Below are 24,393 nucleotides of genomic sequence, written 5' to 3' on the forward strand. Positions count from 1 at the left end.
AGAGACGAAATAAAAGCTATCTGAAAATCAAAGTAGTAACATTACAACAGGTACAGCAGTAACACAAATAAGAACCTACCATGAACATTTCTATACAAACAAACTTGACAACCTAGAAGAAATGAGAAAAAAAAAAAGATTTGTTTTATTTATGCACATAAGAGCTGGGGTGTAAGTCAGAAGTGGGGAAGGTGGGGAGCTGTGTGAGAGGATTCACCAGAACAAGTGGACTGACTGAAATATACTGCTGAGGGGAGTAGTGGGTGAGCTAGGAGAGGTCTGCTGTGCTATGTGGGTTAGCTTCTTGGCCAGGGATAGAACTCGTGCTGCAGTGGCTGCTGACAGCTTCATAGTGCTGAAACTTAACACCTTGTGCTATCAGGGAGGCCCAGAAATGGTCAAATTTTAATCATAGACTCTTCCAAGACTGATCCAGGAAAAATGAAACCGTTTAAAAAAACAAATACAACTGCTGAACCTGAAAGGAACAATCTAGTCTTTCTGGGCCCTCCCTGGTAGTGCATTAGGTTAGAGCACAGTACTATAAAGCTATCCACAGGCATAAAAGCACAAAATCAATTTCTGGCCAAAGAGGTGATCCATATGGCACAGCAGACCTTTCCTGTCTTACCTGCTGTTTCTCTTAGCAGTATATTTCAGAAAAATACACCTATTTTTATATATACCCCATCTCCTGTGAATCCTCACCCTCCCCGCCCCCGCCATACCTCTGACCGGTACCCTAGTTCTTATATGTATAAATAAATAAAGCATTAAAAAATAAGTCTTTCTAGGAGCCAACTCCACGATCCAATGGCTTCTTTAATAAAGTTTAGCAAAATTTCATGGAGGACCCCACTGATACTAAACCTACCTAAACATTTGCAAAAATACTGAAGAGGGTACAAGCCCTTACCACATTTTATGAGAACAGCACACATACATACACACACAAAATACTATAGCCTGGTATTGCTGATGTACATAGACACAAAACTACTCAATAAAATCTTAGTAAATGAAATCCCTCAATATTTGAGAATCAAATGTTATTATTAATAAAACATATCTGAAAATAATTAAAGGCTATATGTGATAAAACTATAGTCATCATCATACTCAATGGCAAAACATTTAAAGCATTTGTTCTAAGATCAGAAACAAGGCAGCATGTTCACTTTCACAACTCTTCAACATAGTACTGGAAGACCAATCATAGCCATTAAGAAAAAGGCATAAAAAGAATCCAAGTTGGAAAAGCAAAAGTGAAACTATCACTATTCACAGATTAAATGACAATACATATGGATAATCTAAGGAATTAACAAAAATATACTAGAAATAATAAAAATAGTAAGGTGATAGGATATAGAAAAAAATGAGTTGTATTTTTATATGCAAACAATGAATCTAAAGAGAAACTAAAAAATCCCACTTACAGTGAAACCAAAAATGATAAAATACCTCTTCATGAAGGAGATAAAGGATCTATAATGAAAACTATAAAACTCTGTAAATGGAAATAAAGAAAACCCAAAGAAATAAGAAGCTTTGCCATGTTCATGGACTGGAAGAATAAACATTGTTACAATGGCCTTAATACCTAAAGCAATGTATAGTCCCAACATAATATCTATCAAATCCCAAAGACTTCCTCAAGGAAATAGAACAACCAATTGTAAAATACCCATGGAATCATAAAAAGACAATGAATAATCAAAGCAATTCTGAGAAAAAGAAAAAAATGAAGAAATCATACACCCTAACTTCAAATGATACTACACTGCAATAAAAACAGAAATATAGTGGATCAAAAACAGAAATACCATCAACAGACTACAATAGAGAACCCAGAATAAACACATATAAATATGGACAAATTGTCTTTGACAAAAGAGATGCAACCATATAATGAAAAAGGCAAGCCTCTGACAAGTAGTGTGGGAAAGCACGTACAGCCACATGCAAAAAAATAAAACTACTGATATAGCACAGGTGATACATTCCTGGATAGCAACCACAAAGATATGTTTAGAAATGCAGTGCCAATGGCAAGTGGAAAGGTGAAGCAAAAATTTAAAAATGGGACATCAACTAAACAACTTTTGCACCTAAAAAGAAATTAACACAGGGCCCTCCCTGACCCTGGGTTAAGACACAGTACTGCAGGCAAGCCACAGCCACTTCAGTGCTTGTGTCCAATCCCTGGCCCCAGAGGTGATCTCATGGCTTAGCAGACCTCTCCTGACCCGTCCACTGCTCCCCTCAGCAGTGTACTTCGTTGATCTGCCTCTTCTACTCCTCACGCTGTCTCTGGTGAAGCCTCTCACCCCCCTGCACCTCTGCCTGCACCCCAGTTCTGTATGCATAGATAATCTTTGAAAACATAAATTAACGCAGAAACAAAAGGCATCCTAAAAACAAGGTAATGATATTTACACATCACACATAACTAGGTGTAAATATCCAAAATGTATAAAGAATACATACAACTCAAAAGAAACAGACAACCCAACCAAAAAAAAAAGGGGGGGGGCTAGACTTAGAGACAATTTTCCAAAAAATAAAAACATTAAGATTTCCTACAGCCAAATGGAAGGAAAAAAAAAGTTTAACATCACTTATTGTGAGGGGAAAAGCAAATGAAAATCACAATGACATAAGACCTCATACCTTTCAGAATGGCCTTTGCCAAAATAAATGGAAACAAGAAATGTTGGCAAGGCTGCGTAGAAGGAACACTCATCCACTTTTAGTGAGAATATAATCTACTGCAACCTATGAAGAAATGGTATGGAGGGACATGCCCACGGCATGGCTGAGTAAAACACATGCAAGGTCGATCCATCTCCTTAAGACATCTGCAAATAAAAAAAAAGAGGGGAGACTACTACAAGCTCCCAGAAAAAGCAGACTCTTCAAAGTGGATGTCAGAATGTCTCCACAGAGATCAAAGCCAGAGAAAATGACTATTTTAAGTAGGCATCCAGAATCTCAACAAGCCCTGGTAGCCAATGCAGCACCACACCACCACCATCAAACCCCAGCCAGCACTCTCACCTACATCAGAAAATATCAAAGACTTCTGGACACCTTACAGATGAGAAATGAGAAATTTTGAGCCAAAATTACAGCCTGCATTGTGGGAGAGGAGAGGCCATAAACTACAAACTGTTCAAAAATTCTTTTTGTTTGCTTATTTTTTTCTCTCTCTCTCCTCCTGATTCACCCAAGAGGGACGTGGACAGCTTAACTCAAAAGTGCATACCTGATGGGAAACCCACAGGGATTACAATTGAGATGGAAAAAAAAAAAAAAAAGGAAGAAAAAGAAAAAAAGAGAAAAAAAAGGAAAAAATGTACAAAATGATGTAAAAATAAACTGTTAAAAAAAAAGTGCATACCACTCAATTTTCCAGTGCCATATGCTGGCTATGACTCCTGGGAGGGGTAACAGCCCTAATGCGCAAATTTTAATTTTTTCCTTTTATTTATCCTTTTGTTTTTCTTTTCCCTGAGTTATACCTCAAAGTAGATAGTAGACCCTGGAAAGACTATCCCACTCAGCCTGTGTCCCCCAGAAGACCAGACTAAAACAGCAACCAGTGGCTCCTTGGAAGCAAACAGAGCCCTGAGTTTCAGTTCTCCCCTCCCTTTCCCATTTTTCTTTACCTGTTTTTATTTGTTTTCTATTTTTATTTTTCTCTCATTTATCATTATTATTCTTGCTTCATTTTTCTTTTCTTACTCCTCCTTCCTCTTCTCTCTCTCGTTTCTTTTCTCCTCTCACTTTCTCTTATTTCCTTGTCATTCTGTTTTCTTCTTATTTAGTCTTTATTTTCTTTCTTTCCTTCTGCTTTCCTAAGACATAACCTAGAGGGACCTAACAGGTGAACACAGATATATATATCCCACTCAGCCTGCAGACATCTCCCAGATGACTGGGCTTTAAATAGTACCTGATGATACAGTGCTCCACACAAGATACTTGATGACCCCAGGCTGAGACATTGGATCTCATTCTCTGTAGTAGTGAGGACTGGGAAGGAAGAGCCTCCTGGGGAAAATCACAGCTCACAACAATATCAGCCACAGTCGAAGTGTGCCCAGGTGGGAGCTACAAGAAGCCCCCACCCCTATGACCCATTCAGTCCAGTACTGGAAGACCATCACTGATATCAAGCATCTGGCAGATGCACACCTAGGCAGGAAGTGTAGGAACCCCCCCAACTTCCAATTCTGATGGCCCCAAACTCAAGAATGAACAAATGAAAATCCCACCTGCTTCTGGCAGTGGTCCAAGTGGGGCGAGATAGGAAGGATGCTGCAGGAGCCACCAACCCTACTGCTACCCATCAACCACAGCAGCCCAGGTACTAGGCAGATACATCCATGCCCCAGCAATAGAACACAGGGAGGAGAAAGCAAACATTATACAAAAATAAGTAATGTAAATTATAAATAAAAAAAGAAATTACATAGAAATTTTAAAAAGAAAGAACTCTAAGTCATTCCCACAAACACCAGTGATACAAGGACACTACATGTAGTGCAAAGCCAAAAGCAAACAGAGAAGACAAGCATCAAGCAGACCATCCTGGGAACAAAAGACCACAGAAAGAAAGCTCCCAGAGACCAGTAACACAGAAACAAATAAATAATTCAGAATTGCCACAATGAAAACAAGGAGTTAAAAGGAAAGTGCAGAAAAGGAAAAAAATGCTATGAGCTATATAATCAACAAACTAAGGAATAAGAATGTATCCTTAAAGAAGAAAATAAGAGAACTGGAGAATGTTCAAAGATTAGTGGAGAAGACAAAGAATTCTGAGAAAAGCCATAAAAATAAAATGGAGGAAATGGGAGAACAAATCAGTACATCAAAGATACAGTTATAAAATAAACCAAAAATAAATAAATAAAAGGAAAGAGAGGTACAAAGGAGGAGAAGGAAGGAACATGGCCAGAACTATCTAACACCATGAGGAAAGGAAATATGAAAATCATAGGAATCGCACAAGGTGAGGAGAAAAAGGACCTGAGAAACTATTCAATGAAATAAGAGAACTTCCTAAACATGAAGAAGGAAATGAAAATAAAGAAAATACAGGAAGCTAGAATAACACCAAGTTATCATAATGGAAGGGAAATTATAGCAACATACATAACAGTAAAGCTTCCAAAAGCCCAAAACAAAGAAAAAATAATGAAGCTGATGAGGGGGAAGAAACATATTACTAAACTAAAAAAGGAAAACCAATTATACTGACAAGAGACTTCTCGGAAGAAATACTATAGGCAGGAGAATGGAGTAACATAATCAATAGTTAATATACTCCAAGATAAAAATTCCAGTCAAGAATAATTTGCCCTGAAATCTCTCCTTATGAGGGAAAAGTAAAAAAAAAAAAAAAATTCAGAAATTTGTTACTACTAAATTTCCATATAAAAAATATTACAAGAAACATTAAAGTCTAAACCAACAGAGGAATAAATGGGAAGAATAGAATAGGGCAATGAATAGAACCATAAAATGATGAACAAAGTAGCAAGAACACACTCCCATGTATCAATAATAACCTTAAATATAGACTGCCTAAACTCATCAATAAAAAACACAGAATAGCATGCTGGGTTAGAGAAACAGAATGCAACCTTTGTTATCTCCAGGAAATATATCTAACTGCAAAAGATAAACATAGATTGAAAGTAAAAGGTAGGAGAACACTTCTACAAGCAAAGGGACCCTTAAGAAGGCAAGAACAATCATACTTATTCAGTCAAATGAGACTTCAAACTAAAAAAGATAAAAAGAGACATAGATGGTCTACACATTATGATCAAGGGAACAATACACCAAGAAGATATAACACTCAACACTATATACACATCAAGTGAAGGAACACCAAAATATATTAGCCAATTATTATCATTTCTGAAAGCAAACACTAGAGAAATTACATATGTAGGAGACTTTGACAGCACACTGCCACCAATGGACAGATTGAGTCAAAAGATAAAGAAGGTTACAGTAGCCCTAGAGACCTAAACCAAATGGGTCTAACAAATATCTGCAGAACACTGCACACAAAAAAAAATCTGAATACACATTTTTCTCAATTTCACACTAATCATTCTCCAGGATTGATGATATACATACTGGTAAAAGACAAACATCAACAGATACATAAAGATCAAAATCATACAAACACTTTTCTCTAACAATAAAGGCATCAGATTAGAAATCAACCATGAAAGGAAAACAAGGAACCCTGCTATTTCATGTAGATTGAACCTCACACTACTGAAAAAACATAAGATTAATGAGGAAATGAAAGAAGAAATTTAAAAATACCTTGACATGAGTGACAGTGACTACAAAAATTTTCATAATGTATGGGACACAGCAGAAAGCCGTAATAAGAAGATATAGCAGTATGTGTTCACATCAAGAAACAAGAATGATAACAAAGAATCAAGCTAATCTCCTATCTCAAAGAACTAGAAATGAACAACAACAAAAACCAAAAGCCAGTAGAAGAAAGGAAGTACTATAAATTCTAGCAGAAATAAAAAAGAAAATCCAATAGATCAGTGAACCCAAAAGTTAGTTCTTTGAAAAAATGAACAAAAAGACAAACTCCTTGCCTGGCTCACAAAGGGGAAAAAAAAAGAAAAAAAAAAAAACAGAAGAAAACACAAATAGTTTCATAAATGAAAGAGGAAAAATTACAAAAGACACAGCAAAAATCCATAGGATAATCAGAGACTGTTATAAACATTTATATGTAAATAAGTTCAACAATCTAGAAGAAATGGACAAATTTATAGAACTAGATGTATAAAAAAATAGAAAACCTATCAAACAATAATTACAAGCAATACAATTGAAACAGTTTAATTGAAACCCTCCCCAAAACAAAAACCCAGGACAAGATGGTTTTAAAATGAGTTCTACCAAATGTTCAAAGATAAAATAGTACCTAGACTATAAAAAAAATCTCAAAAAAATGAGAAATATGATTTTAGGTCTTATCTCTTTAATCCATTTTGAGGTTTTTTGGTGTGTGTATGATGTGAGGTAGTGATCTAAATTCATTTTTTTGGTATGTAGCAGCCCAGTTTTCGAAGCACCACTTTGTTCCATTGCATATTCTTTGCTCATTTGTCAAAGATTAGCTGTTCATAAAGTTGTGGATTTATATCTGGGTTTTCTATTCAATTCCATTGATCTGTATATCAGTTCTTGTTCCAGTACCACGCAGTTTTTATTTTTATGGCTTTATAGTATAATTTGATGTCTGGGCATGTGATACCTCTGTTCCCTTTCTTATTCAGAAGAGCCTTGGGTATTCAAGGTATTTTGAATTTTATCAGTATTTGTTCTATTTCTTTGAAAAATGTCATTGAAATTCTTACTGGAGTAGCATTGAATCTATAAATTGCTTTTGGTAGGATGGCCATTTTAATGATGTTAATTCTTTCAGTCCATGAGCAATAGATGTCTTCCATTTTTTTTTTTGTATCTTCCTCTATTTCTTTTAACAATATTTTATAATTTTTTGTAGAGGTCCTTCACCTCTCTTGTTAGGTTTATTGCCACAGCTTAAACTTATCAATAAAAAGACACAGAGTTGCAGGCTGAATTAAAAAAAAATCAGAAACCAACCTTTTATTGTCTCCAAAAAACATCTAACTACAAAAGATAAAAATAGATTGAAAGTAAAATGATGGGAAACAATCATACAATCAAATGATGAAAAAAGAAGGCACAAACAGCTATATTTATATCAGATAAAACAGACTTCAAATTTTAAAAAATTTAAAATAGACATAGACAGTCATTATATTATGATTAAGGGGGCAATACATGAAGACATAACACTCATCAACACATATTCACCAAAAGAAAGAACACCAACAAATGTCAGACAATTACTGTCATCTCTGAAAATAAACATTATAGAAAATACATATACAGTAGGATTCAACACACCACCTTCACCAATGAAGGTGAATGATCATATTTTGATCAATGAAACAAAAAATAAGCAAGGACACATTTTTCTTAAATGCACATGGATCATTCTCCAGGACTGACCACATACTGGGACACAGGACAAATATCAATAGATATATTAAGATCGAAATCATACCAACCATCTTCTCTAACTATGAAGAAATCAAACTAGAAATAAACCCTCCTACATTGTGGAAATTGAAACCCACACTACAGGAGGACTATTGGATCAATAAGGAGATCAAAGGAGAAATTAAAAAATACATTGAAAAGACTGACAACTTTCCAAAACTTATGTGACACATTAAAAGCAGTTCTAAGAGGAAAATGCATAGTAATACAGGCTCACATAAAGAAACAAGAAACAACTCAAAGACACAACCTAATTTCCCACCTTAAAGAACTAGAAAAAGAACAACAAAATAACCCAAAAGCATGTAGAAGACAGGAAATAATAAAAGTCAAAGCAGAAATAAATGAAATAGAAGTTAGGTAAACAATCCAAAAAAAAAAAATCAATGAAACCAAAAGTTGATTCTTTCAAAAAGTAAACAAAATAACCTCTAGCTGGGCTCATAGAGAAAACACAAATAAATAGGATCAAAAATGAAAGAGGAGAACTCACGATGGGCACAACATAAAAGCAAAAGAATAATCAGAGAATACTTTGAACAGCTATGTGCAAACAAGTTCTACAATCTAGAATAATGGACAAATTCCTACAACTTTGCAAAAATCATCCAAAGCTATATAAAGAAGAAATAGAACAACTGAAAAAGTCAATTACAAGCAGAGAAATTGAAACAGAATTAAAACCCTCCCCAAGAACAAAATCCCAGGACCAGATGGATTCACAAATGAATTTTATCCAATGTTCATTAACAAACTAGTGCCTACTCCACATACACTCATTTAAAAAATCGAGAGACTACTGCCAAATACATTGTATGATGCCAACATTACACTAATAACAAAACCTAACAAAGACAACACAAAAAAGAATACTTCAGACCAATCTCTCTGATGAACACTGATGCAAAAAATCCCTCAATAAAATCATTACCAACAGAATCCAACAATGCATCAAAAGAATAATACATTGCAATCAAGTGAGATTTATTCCAGGGGCACAAGGATGGTTCAAGATCTGAAAATAAAGTAATCCATCACATCAACAAAAATAAAAATAAAAACCATATTCTTATCAACAGATGCAGAGAAGGCATTCAACAAAGTTCAGCATCCATTTTATTGGAATAGCCTTAAATCTGTAAATCACTTTTGGTAGGATGGCCATTTTAATGATGTTAATTCTTTGATCTTTCCATTTCTTTGTCTCTTTTTGTATTTCTTTTAACAGTGTTTTATAATTTTCTTTGTATAGGTCTTTTAACTCTTTTGTTAGGTTTATTCCCAAGTGTTTGATTTCTTTTTTGTTTCAATTGTAAAGGGGATTTATTTATTTATTTTGACTTCCCAATTCTTCTGATTGGTTGCTTGTGTATAAGAAGGCAACTAATTTTTGTGCATTGATTTTATATCCTGCCACTTCACTAAATTGGTTAATTGTTTTGATTAGTTTTTCTATGGCGTTCTTAGGGTTTTCCATGTAAATTATCATATTGTCTGCAAATAATGATAGTTTTACTTCTTCTTCCCTATTTGGATTCCTGGTATGTCTTTTTCCTGTGGTATTGCTCTGACTAGAACTTCCAATATTATGTTGAAGAGCAGTGGTGATAGTGGACATACTTGTCTTGTTTCTGATCTTAAAGGCTTTCAGCTTTTTCCATTGAGGTTAATATTGGTTGTGGGTTTGACACATGTGGAAAAAAAGAACAAGGTAAGCAGCCAACAGTCCAAAGTGTATTTTTAAGGTTAGAGCATGTACCTGAAGACAAATTTGTACCTTGAGATGTCAAGGATCCTAAGTCCTACTTCAAAATATCCTGTGAACCAATTTGGCATTCAAGTATTTGTAGGTGTATGGTGGCCTCTACAGAAATACTCGAATATCAACATTAAGTTCAGAAAAGAGCCTATTCCAAAAGGCTCCTTTTTAATGCTACCCACTTCAACAACACAAAAGCGACAATGAAAATAAAGCAACTGTGCACACCTAGAAGAAATTAGCATGGCTGACCAAAGTCCAATCTGAACAATTTCAAAATCAAAGTGAGAAATGAAACGAACGAAAATATTTTGGTTGAACCTTTCTGTATTTTCAAAGCTTCGTTTTATGAGGACTGGGATTTACTTAGCATCTTCTTTTAAGGACCATCCAGGGGGAGTCAGCACTTAAGGGAGAAGGGAAGGGAGGAAGAACGCGGTAGAATTAAGACCAGAGAGTAGGCAGAACATCATCTGAATGTGGATAAAGAAACCTGGATTCCTGTCAATCTCCACTCGTTTTGTTACAAAGAACCACAGCAAACCATAGAGAAAGGAGAAAGCTAAGGAACACCGGGTCTTAAATGCAAATGTCCCCAGTTACTTAGTCACCTTGGTGTGTCTTTGTTGTGCTGGCTTCCTAAAGCGTCCGGGGTTCCACAGAGAGCTGGAATCAGCAGCTGTCTTTAACCTGTTCTTGGCGAGCAAACCAGCCAGAGTCACGGAGTCCTAAGGCACGACACCTGGTGCTTCCTCCACCCCCCATCAACACACCCCCACCTCCCTCTCACTTTGGATCTCAAAGTGAAGAAACTTAGTCACAACTCCAGCGTGGCCCTTGAGGTAGGCTCTATGGCAAAGGCCGAGCCCCTGCCGAGGTTGTGCTACCCACGCACAAGCTCCCGGTCTCACCCCACCCGCTCCTCAGCGAACAACCAGATTGAGTAAGGAGGTGCCCATGCCCCCCCCCACCCCGAACTAGCACCTCTCATTAGTACCCAGGCCTAGGTCCTCTGAGAACAGAGGGGATAGCTCCAGCCCTTTGGGGCCACCATACTAACCTCGCCACTGCTTGCGCCGCTGAGTACCTCCATTTCTTGTTCCCAGAACTCGTCCAGAGGAGCGAACGGTAGCATCGCCGCTTCGGGAGCACTGGAACAGGAGCTGCCAACCTCTAGAGTGACCCGCGCATCCCGTCCTCAAGCTTGACGGCCGCCGCCGCTCACACCCCCAAGCTCCCCCTTCAACGGCCGCAGCCTCCGCAGCAGGATCCCTCAGAGGCCGGGAGCCGGGGTCGGAACCATCGCCACAGGCTGCTGCTCCCCATAGAGAAGACAACTCTGCGCCGCCTCTACCAGAAGCCGCCGCTGGGCTCGCACTCGCCACAGCTACTGTCGCTTGGTGTTGACGCCCCCCACCCCACCCCTCTTCCTCCGCCCGCTCCCCGCTCCCAGCTCCCCTCTCTGGGCTCTTGGCTCTCAGCTCCGTCAATATGGCGGCAGCGGGGGCGTTACCTGCGCTTCTCCTGGAACCCCCAACGGCTGGAGCACAGTGGCGTCACCCAAACGTCAACGGAGATTCCCAAGCCTGGGGTGAGGGAGGCGGGGAGGAGGTGGGGAGCGGAGAGGCAGCGGCGGATCCGCAGAACGCGCGGTGGGCGGTAGGGTTGAGGGGCGGGGAGAGTGCAGGGCGGGGAAGGAGGGAGAAGAGTAGCTTAAGCCTCCGCTGGAGCTTCAGTAACCTGCCCACTCCACGGAGCATGCGCGACGCAATTGACACTTCCTCAGCAGGCTGTGCTAAAAATCGTTGCCAGCGCTAGGATTCCCACATAGGATGAGGGAACTGAGGTTGACACCCCCTTCCCCAGCAGCATTGGAAGAGTTAGTGGCTGGGGAAGAACCCTAGTAATATCTTCTAGTATAGACCAAACCATGCCAATTTTGGTACTTGATGACAAATACTAAGGTGAAGATTTCAGTCCATTATACATTTGTTTTCTAGAAGCTGGAGGCAGAAAAAAAATGAATTTAAAATAAATAAATAGACCTTTGATCCCTAACTCCACCCCCTTCCTGAGGCCCTTCAAGTTCCTTCTACTGGGTGTCCTCATACTATTGATGACAAACGTTGCTTCTAATGTACACACACAACATACATCCCTACTATTTATTGGATACTACTTGTGACAGTGAAGGTGTCTAAAGCTTATCTCATCCCCACCCCACTTTGAGGATATTGGATTTTTAACTATAGTAATTATCATTTTTCTATTTTTTTTAAATCAACCATTTCATTTGTTGCTATTCTAAACTACACACTGTAGCTGATGCTAGCAATATGGAGACAAAGTAGTCTCTTAAACAGAGGATGTGCAAGGTCTTTCTCATCCAAACACATCAGAACACGAAATTAAAAAAGCTATTCTGGCCCTCCCTGATGGTGCAGCAGGTTAAAGCACAGCACTAAGAAGCTAAAGCCACTTCATCATGATGTGTTCGATCCCCGCCTGCCCCTGAGGTGACCTACATGGCTGGGCAGACCTCTCCTGACCCGCCCACAGCTCCCCTCAGCAGTGTACCTCGAGGATCTGCCTGTTCTGCTCCCCACTCTGTCACTGGTGAATCCTCTCACCCCCCTGCACCTCTGGCCTGTACCCCAATTCTGTATGCATAAATAAATAAATCTTTTTTAAAAAAAAAGCTATTCTACCATTGACACTTCAAATAAACTTCAAAGCAACTGTAAAAGAAGCTAAGCTGGATCAGTACCTTGGAGAAGTTTCTAATGATCTGTGTAGAAAGCACAGCCCCATCTCTCTTACTACTGGGACTGTTGTGTTGAGCTCTTGGAAAACACTAAAATACACCCTCCATTTATTTCACCATCTGACATCCTGCACTAACTAAATAAAATTGACCACAGAGGTTGGCACTGAATAGCAAGCAAAAATCACTAATTATTTCCTCCCACCTATTACTGTGTAAAATCCCACGGAGAAAGCGAAGCTTATTGAATATGGTTTTGTAAAAGTAAAAGCATTAAAATTACTGGGTGCATGGGGCTATAAACAGTGAAAATATTTGAGAGTGTGTGGCTCTCTTTCATAAATCTTGTTTTCCTCCCTTCAGCAAAAAGCACACAGTTTACTTAGTTCAATTTGCTGGCTCATAATTACCTCTTAAACATTTTCTTCACTCGACCCCGACAATAAAATCATTTTCCTCCTAAATCATTTGATTATTTTTCTTTTTTAAATGTGTGTTACATCATTGTTCATTTTTGTATGATGTTTTTTTTTCTCCTCTCAGGTATAGTCCCTGTAAAATTCCCACCACGAAATCACCAATCCATATAGTTTGCTGCTCTAATAGCACTTCAAGTACTTCTATCACTATCCTTTCTAATTCACCATCCCACAATTCTTCAAAATCTCCTTATTTTTTTCAAAACACCAAGCATCATGTGATATATGATATATTTGCCTATTCATTTCAGCATCAAGTATAATGATTGCAAGATAATAGAATTCAGTAAATATATAAATTAAATGAACTTGTCCTTGTTATTGCTTTGTGAATTATATAAATTCATCACATCACCAATATTTAGAAACCTTTTCAGGAATGAATATGTTGTCTTCTATGTAAAATTTAACTTCATATGTGTTAATTTAACATGGCACTTACTGTATAAACAGCACACAACTCTCTCCTTATAAAAAGTAATCAAAACCTCTCCCTCAACTCAATGGTTTAAAAGACTCATGTTTCTTAGAGCTTTCATTCAGTTAATTATCATTTATCTTCCATCTCAAATATTATTAAAATGTATTACATTCTCACTGGCATTGCTTCAGTTAATCTTTTACAATGTTTCCTTGAACTAATAGTAATAATGACTCCCAACTGTTTTTTCTTACTCTAAATGTATACTCTCACTCCACAGTCCATCCTTTTCACTGGCAATGCAAAGCTCAAAATTCTTCAATGATTCTCCATCTCCACAGTAAAATATTCAAACTCTGTTGCCCTAAATGCAAATGTTTTAACCATCTAACCTCTGACTTATTCTCCAGATTTATTTACCACTCCTAATCTAGTCAAATTTATGTGTGCCCATTATTGTTTCTTCCCTATCTCAATCTTCATAGACAATTTATTCTTAATAGCAATTAAGACCCAAAACTGTTATTTACCAAGAAATTACTAAGATCTTCATGCATCATTCAGCTCTTACAACAGTTAGTAAAAGTTTATATTATAGAAACTGAGCCTGAGGAAGATTAAGTTTTTGTTTTTTTAAGACTACACAGATATTAAATGAAAAATCTAGAATTTAGGTATTCCAGATTTAAAACTTTACCCAAATCTGATGCTCATGAAGTTTCTCTGATCTTACCTTCCCCTCTCTAAACCTTCCACCCACGCATACTCTGGATAAAATTTGTCAGCCACTACCCTGACTTCGATAATATCTTTTCCATTTCCTTACTGCAGCATGTTTATCTTCATTTACCAGAAAACTTTGAGCTTGTTGATAGAGAATGAGCTTATTTATCTCTGCATTCATGTACATGGTTGTCACTCAATAAATATTTTTAATTGGCAAACAGTTCTCTACTGTAGCAGACACTGCATTAAAGTTGTGGGCCACTATAATAGTTTATATAGTTAATATAAGAGAGCCAATTAGATCTAATTCTACTAGCCCAGAGAATCTGTGGATTATTGTTGGAAAATAAAATGAGCCGTTAAGCACGAAGGCCATCTCCTGCAATGTATTCACAGCAGAAATTGTTGCTACCTCTACAATCTTTAGGAACGTTTTAGCCATTTCTGTATGTGTAAATATCTTGTATTTCCAATTATTATTGCAGAGCATTAAAATTTGAGACTATATTTAGCACTATTTTGGTGGCTGTGGAGCTAGAATAGTCTATTTAAAATAAAATATATTGTTCATCATAAAAGATGATGATATAGGTTCCCTACCATTAGAGCATATGTTCTGAGTATTTTTCTGACTAGGAAAAGGATACATTTAAACCACCACAACAGCTCTCACTGGATGACCAGAGTCAGGGATCAAAGTGGGTGGTCATGTAAGTTAACTGAAGAAAGTCAATTGACACAAACAGAGATAAAGCCAACTCATCCTGGCTCCACTAAAGAATGTGAAATATGAACCAAGGACTTTAGATCAGCAGGTCACAGGCCACCCACAGATCCTGCACTGTGCCTCTGGTTTCTAAATTGTGACACACACAACATAGTGCACATTGGGAGTATTAGAAAGAGTCACAATCTCTCATTATTCTCTAGTTCCCCAAAGTTTATAACCCAAAATAGTTGGAAAATGGTGAGCCAACACAAAGTACCATAGACATTCTTAGAAAAATAATCAAATACTTTATTTTGGAGGTATTCTGACTTAAATATATAAAACTAACTTTATAAGAACAGGGAGAATGTACGTGCTTGTGTTTTAATAAATGCTTATGATCTTAAAATAATTTCCTAGAAATGTAACTAGATCCTCATGGCACCCAGAGATCCTGGGGCTGAGGCATGCCTACAGGTGTTCCCCCTCCCCCTTACTCCCTCACCAAAAGATCAGCTCTGAACATGGCACCCTGGGGACAACAGGCCTTCCAGCCTGTCCTTACCTGAATGCAAGCTGGTCTTGACAGGCACTGGGTTTTTCCATCTTTTACATCTGCCTCAAGGATTTTAAATAGACTGATCGGTTTTGAGATATGGAGCTGTTGATTCAAGCTAAATGAACCAATCAGGTTCAAGCTCTGGAGTTGTCACTTAACCTTGAGTTCATTTACTTGGATTGAAAATAGAAAATGAGTTTATTGGTGCCAAACAGGACAACCAGCTGCTTACGGTTGAATACACTCCAGTCAGTCTTGTAAGGTGGAAGACCCTGAAGATAATAAAAGGCAGAGCAAGAGCCAGCCTGAGTCAGTCAGCAGCCAGCCTCCTAAGGCAGAAAAAATAGAGTCATCCGTCATCCTCCAAAGAGAACAGAAGCAGTCAGCAACCATCTTCCAAAGACAGAAGATAGTTAGCAGCAGGGCTCTAAAGAGAGGATTCATCAGACCACTTAAAATTCAGCAAATGGGGCCCTCCCTGGTGGTGCGGCGGGTTAAAGCACAGCACTGATAAGCTAGAGCCACTTCTGCATGAGTTCAATTCCCACCTGCCCCGGAGGGGATCCACATGCCGTGGTAGACCTCTCTTGACCCGCCCGCTGCTCCCCTCAGCAGTGTACTTCGTGGATCTGCCTGTTCTGCTCCCCGCTCTGTCTCTGGTGAAACCTCTCGCCACCCCTCAGCCTCTGACCTGTACCCCAGTTCTGTATGTACAAATAAATAAATCTTAAAAAAAAATCAGCAAATGATTCCTGAAGCAGGAGGAGCATTGAAGCAGGAGGAGCATTGGATTCACCAGCCCTCCAAAGACTTCGAGACCTTAAGATGTCTGTAGATCTTCACAGAGAATCTGCCACTGCACCTGCCTCTTGCCCTACTTTTGACATCATCCACAAGGTGCTCTGTTGTACTTGGCTCAAAGAGCAGTTCACTGTCAGTGTATGCCAACATCTCACAAAGAGCTGTCCACGGCCTCTGTCCAGCACCACATCCTGTTATTGAGCCTGTCACTGTCTGGTCCAATGTCCAGTCCAACCCTCCAGCAGTTGTTGTGGGCTGCTGCAGTGTCACCTCATATTCCACAAGCAGCCTTTGTTTGGGACTCCTGGATACTTGGGCAATATCTGGGGTGAGACAGCCAGCCACTTGTGACCTTAGAAACTCTTTACTTTTCCCCAAACTCATGTTTGTTAATTAAACTTTGTTGTTGTTGGACTCTGAGCCTGAGTGGGTTTGCAATTGTGCATGCAGGTGAGAACCCACTGACAGTGCCGCGCTCCCCCACCTGTACGCTGTCCCTTAGACTTTTGTAGCATTCGCCTTTATTTAGTACTGTATTACTACTGATTTACGAAAATCTTCATGATATAAACTACTTAGTTACTTTGGGCCTCCTACAAATTACTTTCAAAAGGCAAGGAGCAATTTATGCAAACTTGTGAAAAATAATCTCATTATTGCTTATTTGTTGAAATGAATGGAATTAAAATTAAGTAATAAATAATTACTATGATCAGTTAATGATTGTTATTCTTTGGTAAGTATTAAAGTTTACAGAATACTGCAAGTGAGAGCTCTTAATCATACTATGAAGAGAAAAGAATAACAACCATATTTTTCATACTAACACCTAAGATTTTTATAAGGCATTTCATAATTTAGCTGTAACTCCAACTCATTTCATTTTAACAATGGCAACTATTACACAGGAGTTCTACTGTATTATATATTAGAAAAATATCAGAGAAAAATTTTATTTTTTATTTCAAAATGTCTTTAAGTTCTATATATTTTATTACAATGCCATTTTCTGGGGGTGGGGGGGTGGGGAGATGTTGATCTTACTCGTCATTTTCCAAAATGATAGAATGATGAACTTTGTAAACATGAAAACAATTCCAAAGATGACCTACATAAATACATTAACAACTCCACAAAACAAAAACAAATGACCCAAACAAAAATTGGAAGAAGGACTAAATAAACCTTCTCCAAAGAAAACATACAGATGGCCAACAGAAACATGAAAAAAAATGTTCATCAACATGTACTATCAGGTAAGTGTAAAATAAAACCACAATGATACACCATTTCATACATGTTAGAATGGCCCATATCAAAAAGATCAGAAATAATAAGTGTTAGGTAGTCAAAAGATTACCTTAATACAATAGTAGTGACAATGCAAATGTAAACTGGTCCAGTCTCATAGAAAATAGCATGGAATTTTCTTAAAATATTAAAAATAGATCCCTTATGTGATTTAGCAATCCTACTAAGTACCTAAGAGTACAAAAGGACTAATTTTAAAAGACATATGAATTGCTATGGTCACGTTTGCACTACATGTAGTTCCCACTTAAGGAAGTTCCCTGTGTCCAAGAGCAGACAAATGGATTAAGAAGATGTGATATATATACACAATGTCATACTCTACTCAGCTATAAAAAAAAAATGAATTCTAGCCTTTGGGGATTACATGGAACTGTAAGGAATTCTGTTATGCAAAATAAGTCAGATGGAGAATGACAAACACTAGATTATTTCACTCACATGTAGTAAGTAGAGAGGGGAAAATACCAAAAGAAAAGAGACGGCCAGAACACAAAAACAAACAAACAAAAAAAAACCAAAAAAAAAAAACAAGAAATGTGATTATAGAGTTGAGGCTACTGAAGAGTGTGTGAAGCATGGGGATGTAAGTGTGGCGGGATCCAATGGACCATATAGTGAAAGACTATGGGTGACTTGTTGGTAGGTGTGGATTGGTAACATACATCTGATGGATGAACCTATACCTCTGAGACATACATGGTATTGTTTACCAATGTTACTTCAATAATAGCATATACAATTATAATAGCAAATACATACTTGCAAAATCAAAATATAAGCAAAGTTCACAAACAGATTTTAAAAGGTGAAAATAAAGCAAGACCAAAACTGTTCTCTTATGAGAATGAAAGGCTAGTCCATCACTGGAAAAGCGATAAATACAATGCACCATTTTAAGAGATTAAAGAAGAAAATAATCATTAGAATTTTCTCAATTTGGTCAGGAAAAGCATTCAGCAAAATCTAACAGCTATACTTGATTTAAAAGACAAAAACAAAAAAGAAGCCAAATATGAATAGAAAGTAATTTCCTCAACCTTAGTAAGGACATATCTGAAAACAAAATTAATAATAATATGCTGAATGCTTTACCCCTAAGATATGGGGAGAAATGGCAAGAATGGCCATCTCTAGGCTTCACTGGTGGCACAGGGGTAAAAGACACAGCGCTGTCAAGCTATCTGCAGCCACTGCAGCATGAGTTCCATCCCCAGCTAGACCCCTCTCTCCTGTCCTGCCTGCTGCTCCCCTCAGCAGTGTACTTCATCGATCTGCCTGTTCAGCTCCTCACTCTGTCTCTGGTGAAACCTCTCACCTCCTCCCCTGCCTCCCCTACACATCTGGCTTACATTCCAGTTCTTGTATGTATAAGTAGATCAATCTTAGCAAAAGATAAGATTAGATTAGATAGACTAAATTAGATTAAATTAGATTTGAAAGTTAAAAAAAATAAAATTCTCCATTCATAGAAAGTATGATTGCTTATATAGAACAATTTAAAAAATCTACAAGATGTCTATTAAACTAGTAAATGAGTTTATCAAGGTCATAGCACAAGATCAATAAAAAAGTTATTTTTATCTCCATACTAGCAATGAGTGATTAGAAATGTATAGTAACTGTACCATTTATGTTACCATAAATAAACATGAAATGTTACAATATAAATCTTACAAAATATATTCATGTTTTATATGATGAAATTACCTCCCTCCCCCACCCCCAAAAAAAAGAAGAAAAAGAAAGAAAGCAAAGAACACATAAATAAATGAAAACATGCACTGCATTCATGGATTCAGACTCAAAGACTCAAAATTTCTAAGTTGCTATTTCTCTGCATTATGATCTGTAGGATTCAGTAAAATTACATTAAAAATCCCTGCATAATTTCTGTCAAAACAGATGAGCTGATTGTGCAATAGATACAGAAGTGCAAATGACCTAGAATAGCCAGAAAAAACTGTTAAAATTTGCAAAATTGAAATACCAGCAGTACCAGACTTCAAAACTTATATAAAGACACAGTACTCAAGATTGTGTATTGAGTACAGTTAGACAACTATCTCAACACAGCTCTTTATAGAAAAGGAGCCATACATATTTGGTCAAGTGGCATTTCACAAATTTACAAAGTCAACACAGTGGAGAAGGAATATGTTTTATAATTAAGGATGGTGTCAAAAATGTGTATCCATGTGGAAGCAAATTAACTTTGACCTATACTGCACAGCACATAAAAATAATAACAATAATGGTCCATAAGCATAAATATAAAACCTAAAACCATAAAGGAAGAAAAATTTTGTGACAGTTGTGCCATAAAGGGAAAAAATGGACTTCACCAAAATTTAAAATCTTTGAATGTGTGCATTATTTAATTAAGATAACTTGGGTTTACAACATTGTGTATGATTTATGGAAGTAGGTTCACATCCCTTCAGAAGTGTGTTACCATAACACACCTACCACCAAAATTGCTATATTCCTATACCACATTCCTACACCAGAGATTACTGGGCCCCCAGCCCCCTTTTCCTACCCATATCCTCCCTTTTCAGTAGCCTCATTCTGAACATACATGTATAAGTTTTGTTTGTTTCTTTATACACCAAAAATTAGTGAATTCATTGAGTATTTTTTTCTCCTGACTTATTTTGCTTAACATAATCCCTATTGACAATAGCTCATTTATGGAAACAGCTCAAGTGTCTAAGTACAAAGAGTGGATAAAGAAGATGTGGAATATATTCACAATGGAATGCACTTAGCAACAAAAAAAGATGAACCCTTGTGAGCCTTTTCTTAGGGATGAAGAGTTTGGCCACAGGGTGGAACACATTTGCAAACCATGTATCAGAGTACATGTATTTAGAATATGCAATAAAATATAAAAATCCAAAAACAATAAGAAAATGTTTTATATACAAATGACTTCAAAGAACATACACTTATGAAAATAAGCCTCACCACACCCACCACAAAGTTCTAGTGCCCATCACACTATCTTGTTAAATTCTTATAAAAATTCTTCACACTCCCTTCCCCTACTCCTCTTATAGCCACCATATTTTGCAGTGTATATTGAAGTTCTTTGATTTTATTATGTACTGGTATATTCCATCTATAAATGAAAATATCCAATAATTGTCTTTTACTTTATAACATTTCTCTGTATAATCAAGATTCATCCATCTTGTCATAAAGGCAAGATTTCATGCTTTTAATAATTGAGTAGTAATCCTTTTGATTCTGTTTATCTATTTCATTGCTTGTTACTTCAAAATTGTCTTTTTTTGAAGACAGTTTCATCTATGTTGTAGCAAACAGGAAGAGACCATCATTTTTGTAACCAAGTAGTACTCTCAATGTATATATACATAACCATGTCTGCTAAAACCAATTATCATTGCTTTGATACAAGTTGTTTCTATAACTTAGCTCTTGTAAATACTGCAGCAATGAAAATAAGAATGCATACATCTGTTTGTATTGCTTTAGACATTTTTCAGGTAAATACCTAGGTGGGGAATTGATGGATTGTCTGGTAGATCAATTTTTAATATTTTGAGAAAGATACTCTTTTCCATAGGGACTAGACCACTCTATATCTCCAGCAGTGTATACAGCTGGATTTTTCTTCACACTCTTGCCAACACTTTTTGTTTCTGGTCTTTAGATATGGGCCATTTTCACATTTGTTAAGTGGTTTCTCATTTTGGTTTTGATACATACTTTCCTGATGATAGTTTGAAGTCTGGAAGTCTGGTAGTTTGAAGAATAGAAGATACAACCATTTTCTTCCCTTTTTGTCAGGATTAGTTTGGCTATTCAGGGACTTTTAGAATTTTACTAGCTTGCTCTAGTTCTTTGAAAAGTGACATTAATATATATTTGTATTGCATGCTATCTGTGTATTACTTTGGGTAAGATGACCATTTGATACTGGTGATTCTTCTAATCTATGAGTAAGAGATAATTTTTCATTTCTTTGTGTCTTCTATTTCTTTTGAAAATGTCTTATTAGAGTTTCATTTGAATAGGTCTTTTACCTCCTTTATAAGTTTACTCCTAAATATTCATTTTTCTGAATGTAAATGGGATTGCTCTGTTAATTTCTTTGTTATGTATTTCATTGTTTATATGACAACTGCTTTTCATGGATTAATGTATACCTTGCCATGTGGGTAAACTGGCTATTTTGATTAGTTTTTCTATGGAGTCTTGAAGGGTCTCTATGTATACAAAAAATTATATACATCTACATCTACAATAATGATAGCTTTACTTCTTTCTTAATTTGGATTCCTTTTCTGTCTTTCTAATGTCTAATTGCTCTAGCTAGGACTCCCAATACTATGCTTAACAGTAGTGATGAGAACACATCCTTGTCTTGTACTGGATCTTAGGAGAAAGGAATGATATTAGTTAGATATGTGATTGTTCTGAATGTCTTATGTTAAAGTGTGTTATATTTATCTCCAGGTTTTTTTTTTTTTGGATATTGGATCTTATTGAATAACTTTTGGCATCCAGTGATATGATTATGTGGTTTTTATCTTTCCTTATGTTGATGTGATTAATTATGTTGTTATTTTTTAATATTGAACTATCTTGTGTCCTTAGTTTAAATTTCACTTGGTCATGGTGTATAATTCTATTAACACATTATTGATTTGTTTGGATTTCACTGAGGATTTTGCCTCCTGCTTCACCAGGAAAATTGTGTTATAGTTTTATTTTCCTGTAGCTGCCTTTCTTTGGTTTCAGTATCATAGTAACATTGGCCTTATAAAGTATATTTGGAAATGTTACTTATTTCTCAATTTTTGGAAAAGTTTGAGAAGGACAGCTATTAGGTCATCTTTGAATAGTTTATATATATTTTTTTCTTTAAATAAATAGAACCAATATTACTAAAATTCATATGGAACCACAAAATAATCTAAATGATAAAGCTTTTCTGAAAATGGGGAAAAAAGTGGATTCATCACACTTCCAGACTTCAACCTGTATAATAAATCAAAAATAACTTTAAAAAGCATGGTACTGGAAACACACACACACACATACACTAGCAAAAGAAAAATGAGGATACAGAAATAAAAAGCACTGATGAACAACCAATCCACAATAAAAGAGTGAAGTATCTATACTGAAACAAGGAAAGTCTCTTCAATAGTGATGGGAAAACTGGACAGCCACATGAAAAACAATGAAACATAATCACCATCTCACAATATACATAAAAACTAACTCAAAATGGGTAAAATATTTTTATAAAAGACATGATACTCTAAAATAGACAGATGAGATGAGAAAGAAAATTACAAAATACTATTAAAAGAAATAGAAGACAAAAAGAAGTGGAAAAATATCCCCTGGTTATGGATTGGAAGAATTAACATTATTATCCTACCAAAAGCAATTTACAGACTCAATGCTATTCCAATAAAAACATCAATGATATGACCCTTCCTGGTGGCGCAGCGGGTTAAAGCGCAGCACTGAGAAACTAAAGCCACTTCCGCATGAGATCGATTCCCGCCTGCCAGGGAGGTGACCACATGGCGTGGCAGACCTCTCCTGACCCGCCCTCTGCTCCCCTCAGCAGTGTACTTTGTCGATCTGCCTGTTCTGCTCCCCACTGTCTCTGGTGAAGCCTCTTGCCTCCCCTGAGTTTCTGGACTGTACCCCAGTTCTGTATCACAAATAATTAAATCTTTAAAAAAAAAATCAATGATATTCTTTAAAGAACAATAACAAAGAGTGATGAAATTCATATGAAACTGAAAATAGCCAAAGTCCTACTAATGAAAACAAAGGAGAATGTAGATGTCACATTTCTAAACTTCAAACTAAACTACAAATCCATAATAATTAAAATGGTGTGGTACTGGAACAAAACAGGCACAAAGACCAATGGATCTGAATAGAAAGCCCAGAAATAAAACCACACATATATTGACAATTAATCTTTGACAAATGAGCAAAGAATATGCAATAAACCAAAGACAGATTGTTCAAAAAGGTTCTGGGAAAACTGGAACAACATAAGCAAAAGAATGAATCTAGACCACTACCTCACACCATACACAAAGCTTAACTCAAAATGGACAAAATATTTGGGCATAAGACATGAAACCATAAAACATATAGAAGAAATACAGGTAAAACACTACAAGGCATACATCTCAGTAACATCTTTAAAGACACATCACCCAAAGCAAGGAAAATGAAGGAAAACATAACCATCTGGGACTGCATCAGACTTAAATACTTCTGTACAGCAAAAGAAAAATTAACCAAAGAACACACACACACACACAAAAAAAAACTAATTAAAAAGCAAACCTGCACAACCATGTTTACAGAAGATAGTGATGGTATGGTAATAACCTACATGCCCCTGAACAAATGAGTGGATTAAGAAGATAGGTATATGTTCACAATGGAATGCTACTCAGCAAAACTCATACCATTTGCACCAACATTTACATATCTGGAATAGATTTTCCTAAGTGAAATAAGCCACAAGAATGATAAATACTGATAGTTTAATTTATATATGGAATATAGAGAAATCAAACAAAGGATTGTAAAATATAAACTTTAAAACTGACACTTAAAACCTGACATTATATCTGAGGTACTCAGTAGGGGAGAGGGAGGTAGAGGAGATAGGAAAAAGTGGGGGAATCAATGGTGGAGTA

General features: G+C 36.7%; 1 protein-coding gene across 1 annotated transcript in view; it reads right to left on the minus strand.

Moving 5' to 3' along the window:
* The window catches only part of RPS6KA6 (ribosomal protein S6 kinase, 90kDa, polypeptide 6), a 186,168-nt gene extending 174,876 nt beyond the window's left edge, over nt 1-11,292 (minus strand). The window contains exon 1 of the mRNA XM_004685620.2: nt 10,971-11,292. Coding sequence (XP_004685677.1) covers nt 10,971-11,045 — 75 coding nt within the window. The 5' untranslated portion in view covers nt 11,046-11,292. The remainder of the gene's footprint in view (nt 1-10,970) is intronic.
* Between the last annotated feature and the right edge of the window lie 13,101 nt (nt 11,293-24,393).

This window comes from Condylura cristata, unplaced genomic scaffold (genome assembly GCF_000260355.1).
Source record: "Condylura cristata isolate star-nosed mole 26May11 unplaced genomic scaffold, ConCri1.0 scaffold00019, whole genome shotgun sequence".
NCBI lineage: Eukaryota > Metazoa > Chordata > Mammalia > Eulipotyphla > Talpidae > Condylura > Condylura cristata.